General features: G+C 46.6%; 1 protein-coding gene across 4 annotated transcripts; it reads right to left on the reverse strand.

Moving 5' to 3' along the window:
- Positions 1-4687: 4687 nt before the first annotated feature.
- Positions 4688-17861, reverse strand: pdgfab (platelet-derived growth factor alpha polypeptide b). 4 transcript variants are annotated; one of them, XM_028987780.1, is made up of 7 exons: positions 17344-17861; positions 16714-16810; positions 16048-16095; positions 13294-13410; positions 11094-11281; positions 6381-6504; positions 4688-4852 (listed from the first exon to the last, which is right to left on the reverse strand). In XM_028987780.1, the coding sequence occupies exons 1-7, from the start codon at positions 17407-17409 to the stop codon at positions 4839-4841; spliced, it is 654 nt and encodes a 217-aa protein (XP_028843613.1). In that variant the 5' UTR covers positions 17410-17861; the 3' UTR covers positions 4688-4838. The 4 variants fall into 4 exon arrangements, with proteins under 4 accessions (XP_028843613.1, XP_028843612.1, XP_028843615.1 ...); XM_028987779.1 differs by having other exon boundaries at positions 13294-13416; XM_028987782.1 differs by lacking the exon at positions 16048-16095.
- Positions 17862-19228: the final 1367 nt, after the last annotated feature.

Consider the following 19228-nt stretch of genomic DNA (forward strand, 5'->3'; position numbering starts at 1 on the left):
GGGAAAGGCAGCAATATCTGCGAAGGTAACGCCAACGTGAAAAAAGACCGCACTGGACACAGTATTCCACGCGCTCTCAAGTGCATTTCGACATCCCACACCTTGAATTGCCCATGTCCATTTTTGAAATTTTCGAACATGTTTTTATAATTGTTTTTGGCTGATTTGGTTCTCTATCTCTGAGCCGATTTACTTACATTTGTCATTTCTATTCATGCTTCTATTCATGATCAGCTATCAGCCTTGCAGCTCAGTTGTGTTTTTTCGACGCAGACATTAGCACACAGGCTAAGCTGAGACCTAGCCCTGCTAGCTGCAACTGGGACTAAGGGAGACTAGAGGCTGGACCAGCATAGAAAGATACATATGTGAGTGTGTGTGTGTGTGTGTGTGTGTGTGTTTGCTTGCAGGTAAGCACAGCGCAGCACCTGAAGAAAAAAAAAAAAAACAGGGGCCATAAAATTTGGCCTCTGTGACCGACAAAGAGTCTCGCTTTCTGAGAGACAGACAGAACACGGTCCGCCGTCTGAAGGCCAGAACCAGCGGAATGCAGACAGACGGAACCCTGAGCACAGGCGGTGGAACAGCAGATGGAATTCTGGAGAGGAGACAGGAGCAACTTCAGCCCGTTGAGGACAGACGGTTCTCTGGACAACAGACAGAACTCCACCCTGCTTCAGTACCACACACACACACACACACACACACATGCACACAAGACAAACCGAAGCAGGTGTTTCTGCTCAGGAATTTAGAAAAATGTCTGCAGTCACTGCGGTATTATTAAAGCCCTTCTGAAAGGGCCTGGTTGGCTGAGGCGGTGTTTCTGCACATAATGAAGAACACAAGAGCAAAGACAGAAGAGACCCAAAGATGACCACTGTGCATTGCCGTGACAGGGGTGAAGGCAATACGTTCACATGATAATGCCGGTATTAGCCTCACAGTGGGAGGTCACAGGTTCAAATCCCTCTTACTGCCAGCACATCCCTTAGCAAGACGCAAAGCCGGTGGGACGTCCCCGTTATCAGTGAGTGCAAGATGATAAACTTTGGTCCATTGCAATGTAACAATCTTTTGATCGTGCCCACATGCCCGCAGTCCAGAATCCAGACGTGGAGCGGGGATGCCGTTACCGTGAAAAGCCCAGTTCACACTTCGCACACAGAGCTCAGTGATAATAAGCTGATGAGTTGAGTTTTTGCGACACCTCAGCATGCTCCTGCCACCTCTGTCTCACATGAAGATACAGGTTTGGAAGTGGAACAGATGTAGAATGGTCTTCCATAGCACTGTACTAATGTTTAGCAGTGGGGGCTTTTATAAATCAGTGAAGCTGCATCAAGCACCTGTAGAATCCATCAGCATCAGAGAGGGATTGGTTCCACATCTGTGTTTGGGACAGTAAAAATGAAAGATTGTTCAGTTCACCTGCAGCTGAGCTCAGTTTCCCACAAAAGACATGATAAAATATTGTACTTATTGAAATACCCATTGCCTGCTAGTACCTGATGAAATGAAATAATAATAAAAAAAAACACATACATACATACTGATTATGAATTTAAATTCTTATATAGTGATTTTAAACAGCCTTAATGTAGATTTAGCAACATCCAATCAAGTATTAAACCTTATCCACTCATCTAAATGAGTATGGATCGAAGTGCAATACTTAAACCTGGTGCCCTAAAGAAAAATGTCATGATCATGCTGTCGGTTCTTAAGAATTCCTTCCATTTCGAAAAGATGGTCAGTGCTTGGCTAAGAATCTTTCTCACGACTGAAGCGCATAGTCAATGGCACAAAATGCCATATTAATTTACATAATGGTGCATAATGGCGAGATACTCTGTGAAGAACTTTTAAAGCACAATTTATACACACAAAGACACACATACACCACTCTCCCGCACTGCTCTTCACTCTGCAGGCCCAAATCTGTTTTCACAGGAGTCAAATACCTTAAATACATAATTAGCTGAGAGGGACAGAGAGAAGGAGGCTGTGTTCAGGACAGCTATGTCCAGACACAAAGACTGGCATTCACTGGGTATCTTCAAACACACTTTGCCTGAAGGCCAGGTTGCACCACGGCCCCTCTGGGGGGTTTTGGGGTCTCAAGGAACCCAGATTAAAGAGCGGGAGTAATTTGGGGAAGGAAGTCGTCAAGGCCAACATGCAGGGGCAAGACTCAAGGGCAAACCTCACCTGCCAATCAAACCTGCCACTAATGCATCACAGGGGGGTGGGGCGGGGTGGGGTTGGGTTTTGGGGGCACCTAAACTACACACACTCGTCTCACATCTACAAACGGCTGCAGAGCTGGGGCGTTTTATGACTGCAGGTCAAAGAGAGCCGAGCAGAAAAGGAAAGAGCCAATGATTTACAGAGCATTCAACAACTTCCCCGTCAGTCTGACCCCCGACCCCGGACCCCTGACCTACACATTGTCAACCTGTCAGATGACAGCTTGTGTTCCTCAGGAGCTTCCAAAGGGAATTCCAGCAGCCATTTACCCACATTCGCAAGCTCACATCCACATCCACATTCACACATACACATCCAGCAACACACACACACTTATGAGCACTTACGTGTCGACATACGTACTTACACACACATTCAACGGGCTAATATACATGCATACACACTATGTCAAAAACACACACACTCTTTTCTCTTTCACACACACAAGCATACTCACTACACACAATGCCACACACAGGCACACAAAAGACACACACAAAACACACCCCAAGCCTTGACCCCCACTTTTGTTAATCACAATAAAGAGGACATGACCGAAATGTCTCTCTCCCTCTCTCCGTCCCCTGGCTGCTGAAAGCTCTCCTGCAGCTTCCATTGGCCTCCACCTCCTTTCTTCTCTCTCCTTAGTGTCTTTTTCACTCGTTTTTCTCTTCTGTTGTCTTCGGCCAGCTTTGTGTCATGTCTGATTGTCAGAAAGTAGACAATTTCCATACTTTTTGCTGCCCAAACCAAAAACTAAACCAAACTTTATTGCCTGAACCATGCAACTCGCACAGGTTTATTGCATGCAACATTGTCCAAGACGAGCGCAGTAAAATCTGTGCCAGACCGTTTTATCACCATGCTAGGTGTCATATTATGATGATAAAGAATCTTTAACGATCGGCAAATGATGCCAAAAAATGACAACAATGTGCTTGACTTTTCTGTTCGCACGAGCGGTACGACACTTTGCCTTGAAAAGGCACCAACGTTAGAAGGAATAAAATGGGTGGCCATTGGGTGGTAGCCTTCCCATGCTGGTCAACAACATTTTCAGGGAATATTCAGATAATTTTGGGGATCCCAGCAAGAACACAGCCACAATTTCTGTTTCAAAGTTTAATGAGCTGAAATATATTCATTATTGGAACCATAAATATATAAATTATAATCAATGTTGTTTTTCCAATGGAGGCAAATAAAGAAAATAAAAAGTAAAAAAAAAAACAAAAACATCAAGAACAAAGCTTAGTGATGTATTATATTTCATAAAGCTGTGGTCCCTGGTCTTCAGTGTGTGTGCATGAGAGCAGTGGAAACAGGAAGCAAATGCATGTATAAATAATATAATATAACATAGCACCAATTACAGCCTTTGTCTATCCAGCACCTATAGCCTGTCACCCTAATGGCCCCAGGCTGCCAGTGGAGTGCTGGACTGTGACAACAGGGATGCAGCATCACTGTCATCCGGTAATTACATGACGAGTGGACATTGTACTGCGCATTGTAATGTGAGGACGGGAAGGTCAGCTGATCGCTTTACTGTAACATTTTGATGGGCGAATCAGCTGATAGAAATGTTATTGAGGTGAAACTAGGTTGTCAGCGGGGCGTTGTGTTCTGATGAGGAGATAGTGCTAAATGTTATGATGGAGATGATTGGCTGATTGACAGGTTTAAATGTTATGAAAGTAAGATGATTGACAGGCTGTACTGAGCGGCTATGTGTTGACGTATGCAGAGCCACTGGCAGCACCGTCAGAGATAGCTGAAGAGTGTGTGTGTGTGTGTGTGTGTGTGTAATTGTCTTAACCAACTCATTCCGTAATTTTTACACTCAGTCACACTCACACTTCATCACAGGGACAGGGAAGAAACAACACACATCCTGTTTGAATATAAGAGAGCATAATAATATATTTTAACAAAAATAAAGCTTCTTCTGTTTACTGTTCGCCTGTCGGCTCATCACACAGCAGTGGAGTCCCTTGCTCTGAGACGCTTATATATACGCAGTGGAGTAATAATCAACAACAACAGCAAAAGAAAAGCCCCTCGTTTCACCAGCAGCTAAAACGGCCTCCGGAGCCGGCGGTGGAGCGTCTGTCCCGCAGGAGTCAAGAGACAAGGAGGGATGGCCTGTAGCCGCAATCTGTGCCTCTTTCAATTGAAGAGTCCATGGCGTTCCCATCATCCTCTCCCCTCCCATCTGTCCGGAGTGCGGGCTTCTCTCATCTGTCCTTTTTAAGTCTTTTCCTGTTTGGAAATCACAGAAATAAAGGCGCGTGCCCGTCCCGTTCCTCTGCCCCCTTCCCAAACACGAATCAATCCTCTTCTTCCTCCTCACTCTCATCATTAAAGTGAAAGTGGAATACGGTTCTGCTCAGGGGCGTGGCTTTGGCGTTTCGGTCTCTTCAGTCACATTTTACAATATTCTGTCATTTTATTATTGTTGTTTGTTTTTTTTTTTTGCAAAAGGCTGTGGTGTGGGGTCAAGGTTCAAGGGTCAGTGAGCTGTCCAAGCTAGGTGAGTTCCTGTCTCTGGCTCCTCCCCTCTGCGAAGTGTCAGCTGCCACCTTGTCTCACCTGACGTCCACTGAAAAAAAAGAGACAAGCCGGAGGTTATGATCATATTAATTTAAAGTGTAGAAACGTTCTTTGAGGGAGTCTGCATGAGAGCTGCAAGAACCAAAGATCCAGAATGATAAACCGTTAAAGGGAAATATGTAAGTTCTAATTAGATTTGAAATATATTATGTAAAAAGGTCACTGATCAAATCAAATATTATGTATGTGACTTCAGGCTGCAACTACTATTGAACAGATAATTAAAATAGTTGCCGATTAGTTATTCTGTTATTGATCATGTGGTAAACAGCACTATCATGGTGGAAATGTTATGTGGAAACTACTTGATAAAAAAAATAACCCATCAGATTATTTGACTGTCAAGATAGGCCAAATAAGATAATATATATAATCTTATATATATATATATATATATATATATATATATAATTAAAATTTGTATACAATGTAAGTTGTAATTTGTAAGATTCTGTACTATTTCTAGCACGCTAGTCAAATTTAAAGTCCTTTGTATGAAAGGTCTCAGACTTGACCTTTGAACTCTGCTGTACATTCAGCTGCAATAAACACTGCGTGTGTGTGTGAGAATTTGACAAAGCCTCATTCAGCTCAGCCACACTTGTTTATAGTAGATACAGATTATGATTGTTGCTGTTGCCATAGTGACAGTGCCATGTAGAGTTCAGAGCAGCTCTGATGTGGAACTCCTTCCAAGAATCGTCTTCACAGCATGTCCAGCCCCCGGGTCAGTGACCGTCTGTGATTAAGCGGCTAAAGCATGCGAGGCCGTGAAACAGTGACGGATTTTTGGACAGTGACAGGACAGTGACATCGTCAATGCGAGATAGTGGAGAACATTTAAAAAAAACACACACACACGCACGCATCAGGCAAGGCTTCAGATTAAGGCAGTCGGCTGGTGGCAGTGCGTGTCCCCCACAATCGGCCAGTGGCATTCTCCTGCACCCCGATTGGCTCATGGCGGCAGGCGGAGTCAACATGTGACCAAAGTCCTACCTGTCCAGGTGAGTGCTCCGGCTGCGTTTACTTTAAGTTTCTTTTTTTTTTTTCTACGTCTGCTGAAGCCTGAGCTTTCTGAGCCTGCCCTTCCTGCCCCTCCCCCCACGGCGGCCTGCAACACAAGCGTGGGTTAGTTGGGGCGGGGGGGTGGTAGTTGAGGGGGTTAATGAACAGAGAGTAGAAAGAGGCAAAAACAGCCCCCAGAGAGGGGAGGGGGCAGAGCAGTTTATAATTACACACTATAAATACTTTAGCAGCGTTATCAGTGACCTGAACACAGAGTGCAGTGACGAGCCAGCAAGCTCCCTCCCTTTACACACACACACACACACACACACACACTAACTAACTCGGAAATACACATGCACACCTCAACAAAATGGACACACAATGGGTTTAGGGTTGTGCAACACCAGCAGGTCGATGGGTGTGGCGGCACACTCGTCGATCACTTGGTCCACAGGACAACAGAAACCACCACAGCACAACTGTGGTGCGAAGGACCCTGCGCCCACCTGAGTCTGTGTCCGAATGCTCCGTCACATGATGAGAGGTGCACTCACACTCCAGGTGGTCTTCCAACCGCACCAGCACCTCCTTCAACCGAGGCTTCCGCCGCACATACTCAACCTTCGCCACCTGAGAGAGAGGGAGGGAGAGAGAGAGAGAGAGAGAGAGAGAGAGAGGGATGTTAATCGCAGAGGGCACAGACTGTGTGTGTAATCACCAGGCCTGTCTTAAACCTCACTGTGGAATGCGTGTGCATGTGTGTGTTTGTAGAACGTGTGCGTGAACTGTGTGTTCATAATATCTGACATTAGATACGTGTGCTGTGTGTATGATTATGCTGTATGTGTTCTGGTCCCCACATGGAAAAGTGCTTGTCCATAAAAATTAAAACAGAAATCCTTACTTTAATGATACATAATGATTAACCTAGGTTCTCACAAAGACATATGTAAGCAATATTGTGTATGTGTGTATTGAATATAGTATAAAAAATGAATATATTTGTCTAAGTGTGTGTTGCACGAGTTTGCTCATAAAAAGCTCTGAACTCAGTCGCCCTGTTCTCTTGACTGCTGCTGGTTTTATGTGTGACAGCTGTGTTATGCCTCTGTGTAGACACACACACACACACAGACACACACACACACACACACACACACACACACACACACACACACACACACACACACGTTGAGCTACAGTCAGCTTTGTATGTAAAAGTGGTTTGGTGAGCAAACCACTTTTTCTATTTGATAGAAATCGAACGAGAATTGCTGGTGTCTTCCTCTTGTAAGTTGCATTGGATAAAAGCGTTTGCTAAATAAAGTAAGGTAAAGTAAAGTAAAGTAAAGTAAACCGTCTCATCCCTCTCACAGCCTCCCAGTAAAAAGAGCCCCTCCCAGCAGCGACGTCCCGCCTCCTCCTACAGTCCCACATACGCTGTTCTACATCCTACTCAGAGACACGCGGACACAGACTCACACCCAAGAAGCTAGCACCAAGTCGAGGAACCATTATTCCACTGTACCAATCATGCATACGCACACACACACCGTGTCTCTCCACGTCATGGCTTTTACAAGAAAGCGAGGGAAAAGAGGGAAAGCGTGTGCTAGACTGAGAGATAGGCAGATAGCAGGTGGTATATGTGTAAACAGCTCAGTGGTGTGTGTGTGTGTGTGTGGACTCTGACTGTCTGGATGTGCCCACGCATGTGTGAATGAGTGACATGTCTCAGTCTGATGACTTGTGTGTTTTGTCTCGGTGTGTTTGTCTCTGTGTTTGCGTGTGCATTCAGGGCACATTCCTCATTCACTCCTCCTCTAACAGAGAGAGCGTGAGAGAACGAGAGAGAGAGAGAGAGAGAGAAGATAAGTTCATGTGTTACTTATCAAAGTCAAAATGGGACCAGTTTAACCTGCATGGACAAGAGAGTGTCTCCAGAGAGATATACTCACATTAAAGTTAAGCAATGTGTAGTTAGGCCAGATTTGCTGGATTGCTCTACAGTTCACGCTACACAACTTTCTGACTCACGAGTGGGTCGTAACAGTGTATGCTACTGATGGCAATCTGGGGGGGGTCACACGATACACAATCTTTCACCCCTGATACGTCTATTGGTTCTTCAAAACAATGCTCTCTAATCTGCAGCAAGCATCTTTAACCATGTTCATATATGAACCCCGACACAAAAACAAGTGCTTCTAGTGAGTGTGTGCGAGTGGCAATTTTAGCACACAACTACACAAAAACAAACACTCTTGAATGCACAGAGCTCCACATTTCTGCTGGCAGGTATAGTGTGTCACACTCTATACAATCACAACTCCCTCGCTCTCATTCAGCTTTAGTCCCCGGGAAATTACCCGGTTCCGCTGTGTTTGTAGTCACGTGTAGAGTGGGAGGCTTTGGAGGTTAAAGGTCATGATGGGGTCAGAGCAGAGCTGCGTTCCGTCTGAAGCCCCATGTGGCTTCTTCCGACCAATCACTGCTTATTTTCCTTTTCTAATTCGCATTCAGCTTCAGCGTCCTACTGTGTAAACACACGCAGAAACACACTTTCACATGCTCACACAGACACACACTCAGCCAGAGGGGCCCATGCAACCTCTAGACAACACAGAAATGCATCCTGGGAAAGGATACGGGAGCGACACCCGATCCGGCCCAGAGCTCGACTGCTAACCTGTGGGGTTCTGGGAATCGGAACCACCCCCCACACCAGTCCCTGCACTGTGGAGCCCATTGTCCCAGTCGGGATAACTGGGATTGGGAATTCCCCTGAGGGGGGGGGGGCTTTTCCAAGCCAGACAAGTGCAGGATTCACAGCACAGTCAATTTCTGTCAGGAACGGCCAATCACAATCAAACAAAATAAACAGACAAGGTGGATTTCCCGCTCGTTCGTCAGCGGCCAAATTAGCCACCCAGATGCAGGTCTGATCCAGGTCCAGCGCGGACGAACAGGGGTGGGGGGGTGGGCCCCGAACCTCCGAGAAGAACAAACCAGGACCTGACATTCTCCGCCTGGCTGGTTGCCGTAGTAACAGAGGATTTTGGGGGTGGCGGCGGGAGCCGAAAACCAGTGAACGAGACGATGAGGCAACGCGGTGCCCTGACTGAGGGAACAGTTTAATACAACACACACCGGTTTCATCCTCGTGGGGACCAGCCATCATCTCAGACAACCGAGGAGTGAAATTATTCACCCTGAGGGGTGTGCTTCAAAGTGTGAGAGGGGAAGTGTGTGTATAGCTGAAGAGAAAACTAGCTGTGATTACAGCAGGTAAATAGGGTTTTATGTGATAGACTATAGAGTCTGTCAACACAGAGAGTAATGAGCAGTTACACACACACACACACACACACACACACACACACACACGGTTATGTATTTAGAGTGCTGTTACTTTACTTAACGAAAGAGAATAATTTTAATTAAATTGGCTGTGCACATGCACACATGCTCATCAGCTGTCAAGAATAAAAACATTTTTTGTACATGTGTCAAAAGCCCCTGAATAATAATAAAAAAATCCTCTAAATTTTATTAACCAACAGAAAATCTATGGGTTATGAGGTCTCAAGAACTTGTTCACAAATTGATAGTAGGAATGGGAATATAACACTATCTTGACACTGTTGATTCACTGATTCTGAATTTAATAAAAAAAAAGAAAAATGTACTGCTCTAAATTTTCCCACTTAAAAAACAGTATTAAAGGGTATTAACAGTATTAAACTTCATCCATGACTAATCAATTATACACCAGCATATTAATAATGCTTACACAGAGGATAATATATATTGCATTAACGTGCAACAGTGGGAGTGGCCAGTTCAACACAAACAGTGAAGAAAAGACTGATGAGACAAAAATAAAGAGAAATGACGGAGCAGAGCCCACATCCACCACCCGCTGACCTGCCCATTCATCAGCACCGCTCTGCCCCTCGGCCTCTCCTGCTCTTTCTCTCCAACCTGCAGGATGCCACTCATACATCATTCACACTGTATGTACGTCACCCTCACACACATTTCACACGGGCCCCACTCCCACCGACAGCACGCGCGCACACACACACACACACACAAAGAATATGCCACACAGATGAAGAATAAAGAGCCATGGTAAGAGGGTCAGTATTATCTCTGTAGTGAACTCTACACCCACAGATACACACTTAGGACTGTAAAACAAACAACTTCAAACAGGCTGTCAAATCCACTGCACCTAATGACCCATGAGAATGAGTAGAGGAGGGGTGTGTGTGTGGGGTGGGGGGGTGTAAAGTACCAACATGCCCAAAGTCCCGTAAAGACCCATCAAAAGGAAAACACTTCACCCGAACCTCCCGACTTCCCTCCCTCATCTGCGGCGGCTTTATCTGCTCCGTCCATCCATCAACCGGCAAATTCCAGCCTGTGCAGTGACCACACCCAACACCCGACACCCCCCCCCCCCCCCCCCCCCCCCCCCCCCATACACTCAGCTCCGTACAGAGCAAAGTGCACACAGATACAGAGGCAGAGCAGCCAGATTGGCGCTATTTAAAGGGTTTTTACTGCATGTGGTGTGAACAGCGTGGGCTTGTCTGGGCCTGTGTTTTTTAAAGGGACGATTAAAGGGAGGGGAAAAAAAAAAGATGGATGGAGGGGAAAGGGAAAAAGAAGGACTGTAAATAAATAGATAAAGCAGTGACTTATAAACCCTGTGAGGGCTGCAGCACAGACACACATGAATACATGGACACTACTGGGGGAAAGAATGCAGAATGTTGCAGTGCATGTTGAGGTGTTTCACCAGTTGTGTTCATTTCAGTAAAATGAACATTGCGGTTGGTAATCGTAAAGCAAATTTTGTAGAGAGGTTGCAGTGATTGGACTAAATTGCATTGCATGATTGGGCTAGATTGCAAGGTTGTGCCTAATTGGCTGAATATGGACACAGTGAAATGCATGTAGGCATCCAGAAACCATCAATCATAACCTTTTATCACCTTTAAAAATATGATTTTAGATACTCTTCACAACCTTTATTCCCATTTTACGCAGAAAAAGTACTCATCATGCCGGTAAAGTGTTAAGCAAACAGCAATATCGGTGTATCTCAGAAGGCTACTGTGTGTCTCTGCGTGTTTGTTTAAGAGCCCAGTCCAGGATTATTACTCATCTGTACATCTGTTTCCTACCGACAGGGTGTTTTCTCCACGAACCTTGACGATGCGGTGGTGCTTGCGGGAGGCGTGGCAGCGCATGTTGCTGGTGTTGCAGCATCCCGTGCAGCGCTTCACCTCCACACACGGAGGCCAGATCAGGAAGTTGGCGGCCGTCGGGTCCACCTGGCTGCGCGGGATCTCGTAGATCACCGTCCGCGTCTTACACACGGCTGGAACTGCCTCCTCTGGAACGGAGACCCCGACAAGGGCACAGCAGGAAAAAAATATTGTAAGACATGCTGCTGAAGACCGGGATCACATTTACATACGATTATGTTCAGTAAATATGCAGCAAATGCACTGTATATTCTGTGGAATACATTGAGATTCCTAATATCATAATTTTCATTGCATATTTACTTTGTATTTCATTCAGAATTGCCATGAAGCTCTACTAAAATGAAGGATTTTTGGAAAAAGTTGCCTGTCAGAAACATGTCATGTAATTGATAATTTTACTATAATTATTTCATAGTATCTACAGATTCATGCCTATGTATGTTTACAAGGTTGCCCATGTTTGCATATGCAGATACAGATCAAACGGTAAAGCAAGGTGTTAATGAGGCCCAACGGACAGAATGAAGGAAATCTATCAACGTGTTTTGTCCTTCACTCTTGAACTCTTGAGAACACAGTGTTGCACTAAGTGCCCGAACAAATGGCCTCTTTGTCCAAATCCTTTCCTGTATCTTGCACCAACAAAAGTGGCCTGGCTTTAAAAGACGAAAAAGAAAGACGAAGATGTGTGTGTGTTTCCTCCTGGGGCCAGTCACTTGAAAAGAAGCTCTGAACATGCTCTCTGCACAGGTTACGGCCTCTGGACGAGTCAAATTGAACTTAAAAAGGGAGCTATTATTAGATCTGACGTGGGGCGTGTTTCGCATCGGACATAGAAATGAAGGGGAGAATACAACATGCTATCCCTGGGAATGCACTGAGTATGTCACACAGGGCTGAGTGTGTATGGTGTTGCAAGACGACATACTGGCCACAACTGCACCCTGCTGCACAGACCATGCACAATGGAAAGAATGGACAAACATGCTACATGCTGATCTACTGTGCGCTAAACTTGTACACACCACCGTGCTAATCTCCTGCACCCTATAACCCAGTCACAGCCAGACCTCAGCAGTCAGCCCAGCTCTGAGCCCGAACAAGCGGCGACATGGAAATCTGAATGTCTGGAATTTCCTCGCTCAGGGATATATTTTTCGCCCGGTGCCAGATTCAGGCATGGCGTCAATCACAGCACTCTGCCGGAAGCGGTCGCGGCCAGGGGCTGTGGATGGAATCGATCCTGCCCGGTGTCATTGTGCCCACCGCCAAATGATAAATATTTTTATTGACTGAATGGGACTTTTAGCTTAATTTTAATAATACTCACCAAGTATATAATAATCAAATACGCTGAGATTCCATAACAGAACCATACCAATACTATTGTGATCCTGTGCCATCCATATTGAATTTGCTATTAAATAGTAATATTTTCTTTGTTCTTTGTTCTTGTATTTGCTCATTCAAAGTTCCCTCAAGGGATTGTTTTTTAACCGCTCAATTGTGGTAATCTGTCTGTCTCCACCGATGAGTGTTTTGGTTCAATAAGGGAAAATACCCAGACGTTCACCGAAAAACCACTTGTGGTTCAGGATTTTACCTGAGCGGCTGGAAAAACAAAAAGGTTCGAAATTGCCGGTCAGGGAAAGAGAAATAGAGCATTAAAAGTGAGTCATTGTAAACAGACTTGATCTTGCTGAATGCTCATTGTCCCATGTGACCGACACAGGGGGCGGAGCCATAAACATTTTCCAGAATGAGCTTCCGTTTTTGTTTTTCTTTATTGCGTTATCCTTTCAAATTCTGGACTGACGTGTCTCTCATCCCACTGACCAACACTGGCACTGGAACCAGGAGGTTGTGAGGATTGCATTAGTATTGAAACTAGTAACCTGGGATCAGCTTTATTGCCTTAAATCAGTATTATACAGTTTAGAGTGTGATCCTGGATCAGTGACATCATTTAGGAAGCACAGGCGGTGACGCTCGCCCGGTTCAACACAGATATTTTAGTCTGATCCATGCTGGATCAGCCGACAAGTGAGTGAGAAGAGGAGCTTAGGATCAGTTACTGGCAGAGACAACACAAAGCTGAGCCTGTGTGTGTGTGTGTGTGTGTGTGTGTGTGTCTTACCCACACTCCTCTTGCGTCTGCGGTGGACCTGTGAGCTCTTCAGGTCCGAGTAACCGTGGTAACCGTGGGAATAGTTCTTGTGATGCCTCTGCTTGGGCTCCTCGATGACCTCATTTCCTGTACCTCAAACACAAGGCAGCCACGTTATTTCCATGTCACACATGAAATGGGGAGGGTATATATCACTTTTCACAGGCGCTAATTTAGCCCTGCACGCTGGCACAATGAGTCTATTGAAATTCACCTCGCCACCGAACCCCCGTACCCCCCTTAACCACCCACCCCAAGCCTAGCAGTGGGGCCGCAGCGCTGCAGCGGTTTGGGTGTTGCTAACTGAGGGACTGGATCATTTCCTTTGGCTGCCACAGCAAACAATGGCGCAGGTTAGTCAGCAGGGCTAATGGGGGAACTCGGCTGCTTAATGAGCGCGAGACACGGGGTGATGACATCATCAAGCACAGACAGAAGGAACTCTGCTGCTGTGGCAGGAGGGCACACACACACACACACACACACACGACCACACACACAGACACGACCCCACAATGGCCATGATTACAGGCACACCACACACCGTGACACACATGTGCATGTACTCAACCCCCACAGACAGGATCGCTATATGCAGCATGTGTGAGCAGCAGAAGAGATGTGGATCACAAACAAACACACACACACACACACACAGAAGTCATACAAGTGTGTTTTAAGTCTGTCTGTCTCCCTTATTCCATCAACTGCCACCCCCCCCCCATACCCCTGACCTCCTTCCCGCCGCCCTGGGGCTGAGCAGAGCGTGATGCTGGTGGCTGAATGGAGCTCAGACATAAAGGCCTCTTTTATACTCCCTCGCTCCTTTCACCACAGAAGAGAAAAAACGGAGAGATGGGGAGGGAGCACGGAGGGAAAGCGGCTCGGCCCGAGATACAGGTGATTGGGAATGGCGACAGGCCAGCGGCCCGCGCTGAAAGAGGCTCTACAGCGATGGACCAGCGTCGCACTGCCGCCCCCTCAATTACCCCCATTAGCATTGCGCCATCCCATCCTCCCTCACTCCCTCTCCGTGGGGAGGACAGGGGAACAGGTGCTATCTGCTCTCAGCGCGGCAATAAGGGCCCGGCTGTGTGCCAGTCCAGTCGCTGTGATCTTGCCGTAGGTGTGAATCAGAACCAAGCGGCGTGGCGCAAAAACCTAGAACCAGGCCTCCGCGAACCCACGGAACCACCAACACTGCCTAACACTGTCCTGCCATAAGACGTTCCAGTGTCCCTTACTCTCACCACTCGAGCCATCAACACTCCCTCAGTCCTACAATCAGCCAACACTTATGGTCACTTTTGCCACACGGGGCCTTTACTGCTCATAGAAATGCATTGTGGGGTTGGACAACTGAACTGCGACGTGAGTCAAGCTCTCCAGTCAACGTAAGAAAAGGATGATTTTAATTAGACATGGCTAAACATGCCATTGAATTTATTGCTTCTGGCTAAACATTTTATTTCCTGTTCAACCAATTTAACATTTCTCTGTACAGAGTGTACCGAGACACACCGCACACAAACGAGCGCTAAATCTGAAATGGATTAATTATTATTAATTTGGTAGACATGTTTGTGCAAATTGTCAACTTACATTCTAGGTCTAGATAAAAAAACAATATAATACTGGTAGAGGTCTTTGTAAGGTCTTTTCTGTTCTAGGTCCAATACTGCATACACAGCTCTGGAAAAAAAATTCACTGTTGAACCCTTTTTTGTGGAACCCCCCATCCAAATATATATATATATATATATATATATATATATATATATATATATATATATATATATATATATATATATATATATATATATATATATATATATATATATATATATATATATATATATATATATATATATATATGTATGTTTAATTATTTTTATGTTAGTAAAAGTTTTTGATGACAGTTGGAATTTTGACTCAGTGCTGAATATATATTTCTGCACAATATATATGTTACTGCACAAATGCATTACACTCACATGCACTGTACCAGTTTACACATGAAAAGTGAAGCATGGTAGACAGGTAACCAGCCCTATCATAACTAAGCCTAATTCTCGAGGTCTGAACTGACAGGAACATTTCGTGTCAATTTTATACACACTTTTATACACACACCGGACCGAGGACCTGATGTAATGCACCTCAGATGTGTGTCAAAAAGTGCTTCACAAGTCAAAAGAACAGCAGATCGTATAATATGAGCTGAATTATATTCTTTAAAATGTACTTTCTGGCTTTTATTGTCACACATGCTTAGCATTTTGAGGGTTTCTGAAGTTTCCAGCAGCTCACAAGAAAGGCCCTTCGTCCTAATGTCTCTCATTCTCCTTTCCGGGTGAGTTCATGAAGGAAACCCATGGCTGTGAATCCTGCTGGAGGAACCCAGCCAAACACCCAGCCCACCGCAGCCCGACTAGCAACTGGTTCCAGACCAGCCCTGTGTGCGCAGCTGCACTTATCGCCTCTTATCTCAGCTGCGGGGCTGCGCCCGTCTGCTGCAGCCGACCCAGCCCTCCGCTCCTTCCACCAGCCCTGCTCGCATCCCATACACACACACACACATATATATATATATATATATATATATATATATATATATATATATATATATATATATATAAACACCATGCAAATTACACCCCACAACACAAAAACAACACTTTCTTTCAGAGCATTCAAATCCTTTCACTTCCACGGCATCCTGACCTCTTCGGGCTGACCATCCGGGGCTGACCACAGGATCACTTCCTTTTCCTTTAAAAGAGTTTCAGTGAGTCAGTTGCCCTGGAAACATCCCACACCAGTCGTTCAGTCTAGTAACCAAAAGACACAGCTCAAAAACTGCAGAACGTAAAAAACCCAAATTGGACAGCCAGGGCCCTGCATTCGAGAAAGCAAAGCAGTGGAGCACCAAGGGCCCCGGGGTTGAAAGGTGACCCCCGAGAACGGCCGAATGCCCACTTACACTACACCCATTAACCTGCAGACAACCGCTCCTTATATATTTCATTTGAAAAAAAAAAAATGATTAAGGCAGAGCTAACGTTGCTGAATAAGGGAAATGCTGCAAGCTGAAGGAAACTCAAGGAACGATCTTATCGAGGGGGCCCATTGCATAAACTGTACAGCCGCCACGGAAGGACTGAAATATCTATTGATACACCGAAGTAATGACTTGCTTTCCCCCAAATTCCTAGGGAGTCTATCAATTTCCTCAGTCATGGCACATGGTGGTTTCAAACCAAGCTTCCTACGTCCATTGTAGCATCTCTCATACACCACGTTTTAAGGAAAACGGGAAATTGGTTTTTATTGCATGCCGGGTTCCTTTGGATGAGGCTTGGGTAAAAAAGTTCAGAGAGCTGGATTTACCTACGGCGTCAATGTCCAGCAGCCGCTGGAGGTCGCTGATGCTGTTGATCTCGCTGTGGGACAGGCGCTCGATCAGCTCCTGCGGGATCCCCAGCTCCTTCACAGGCGGGCGGGACGCACAGTTACAAGCTTACATTTGCACCAGAAATATATACATATATATATATATATATATATCCACACTCTGCGCACAAAGTGCCAGGACATTTAAAAGAAAATGCTTTTGAGGGGGTTTCGACCCAAAACCTGCTCCGCGACGTGCGCTTGTGGCGCCGTCATGGGACAGCGGGAGGGGGGTGAAGACGAAGGCCGCGCAATCTGGGCCACGAATAATGGCGCAGACGGACCCAGGCAGGTGCCGGGTCATACTCCTGGCGACGTGACGCCGGACGCGACTCAGCGTGGTGTGCGCCTGTCGCAAAAAACACTTAAGATTGGGTCGAAACCGCCCCAAAAAACCCACCTCCACGCTGCGCGCAACACTCGACCTGTCACGCACGCTTTACGCATGCGGACACGCACTCGCGTTGCCGGCTGGACACTTTAGACACGAACCCACTGATCACGCCATCACTAATTTTAGATTCACACGCACACACACACACACACACACACACACACGCTCGTTACCTCAGCAGTGAGGAACAGCAGCAGGTACGAAGTACACAGCAGGAAGTAGACCTGTGCGCTCCTCATCTCCTCCTAAGTTCTCTTGCCCCCCAGGTTAAGACACGCGTCTGATGGAGGAGCCGCCGAGTTGCTCCCGAGCGCCAGGACTCCTGCACCATCCCTCGGAGGGAAGGACTCTCTGATCCCGGCCGGGGCGGAGCGGAGCGGGTCTTCAGCCTCGGGTCGGTTCGCGTCCGGGGCTCCGATCGCAGTGCGACATGGTTCCAGCTCGGAACCCGACGCGCAATCCAGAAAGAGAGTGAGAGAGATAGAGAGAGAGAGAGGAAACGAGGGTGTCCAAAGGAGTCCCCAGATTATTTCAAAAGTTCTCCAAATGTGATCCTTTGTATCCAAGCGCAACTTCAGATCTTCCCTCTTCTTCCAGAACCTGTACAATCCGATTATCGTCCGTTTTTTTGGGTACTGATGGACCCTCCAGGTCCCGGGACCGCGCTGAGTGCGGCGCGGAGCGCGTCTGGGGCGCTGGATATACCCGCTCCGCGCCTCCTATGCGCCGCCCCCCGTGCTGCGGGAGTCTCGCTGCTGTCCAACAGGGAGCAGCATGTAAGATCCCCCCCCCCAGCACACACACACACACACACACACACACACACCTCCCAGACCGTGATTCTTCCAGACTCCACTCTACTCCGGGGCCCGTGAGGACGCCTTGAGAGCAATTTCACTCCGGTCTTTGTACTTAAACCTTTCACGGCATTTATCTGCACGCTTATCCCGGGTGACTTCCACTCGCTAATTCCCGGTTCAGGTCCCCGTCAGGAGACACTGTGGTGCGACAGGATCTGTCGGGTTCACACTAACAAATTAGAGGGGTCCGCTGACCCCTGGGCCAGCGCTGCCTTGACTTGTTTTGTACTGAAAGGTTGAGAAAATGCGCTTAATTGAAGGTGTCCAGTTATCAGACACTCATGGGAGGTCAGTTCCTGGCCGGAGTGACCAGTCTCCACATTCACACGATGGTGGGATGGCGCTAAGTGAACTATTTTCGGCAGCGCTGGTGTGATTTTATTCTAAATGCATCAGTGTTGGGAGCGTGTTCTCCATCCAAAAATGCCCAGAGGTCGGACACTGACCACTGATCAGAAAGGGGGCTTGTAGAGGGAGGGTGTCTCTAATACAGTGGCCGGAGACTCTGCTTTTGGGTTTGACTGTTTTTTTTTGCCCGCTCAGTCTTAGCTGCTGCTCGGGGACGGGGCTTGTGTGTGGTAACGCTGTCACAGCCATTAAATCACCCATCAAGGAAAGACCGAACAAGCGGAGGGGAAAAAAAAGAGGGGGGGAAGAAATCATTTTGGAAATGAAAACAGGGACGCTGAGAGGTAGGAGGTTGGCGAGGTAGGGACATACTCTGGCCTAAAAAAAGCAAATGGAACAAAGCTGCCACTGTGTCGGGCTGCGAATGGGTGGCGAGGATAAAAGCGCCTCTTTTGATTCTGATCCTGGAACAGGTTTGCCTATTCAAATCCCCCAGTGAGACATTACGAGCACATAAAACGACAGTTTTCTCAGTTCGGGCTGAGGAAAGAGGTAGTGAAAAAAAAAAAGTGTGGCAAACGGCGAGTGCAGGCTGTGGCTTGAGCAGAGTGACAACAGCAGCCTCAATAAAACATTTCTCAAAGCTGACTCAGCGAATCCGAGCAGATGGGCTGAGGACACCGTCCCACGTACCTCACCTGGCCTTACCTGTGTGTGTGTGTGTGTGTGTGTGCTTGGCATGCAGAAATAGAAGAAATGATCCGGACCATGTAAGATCCACTCATAACTCACCAGGTTGGTTGAGGCCTTGCATTGCACCCCTTCAGTGAAGCCACCGGTGGTCTAGTGC

This window comes from Denticeps clupeoides, chromosome 7, assembly GCF_900700375.1.
Source record: "Denticeps clupeoides chromosome 7, fDenClu1.1, whole genome shotgun sequence".
In the NCBI taxonomy this organism is placed as follows: Eukaryota; Metazoa; Chordata; class Actinopteri; order Clupeiformes; family Denticipitidae; genus Denticeps; species Denticeps clupeoides.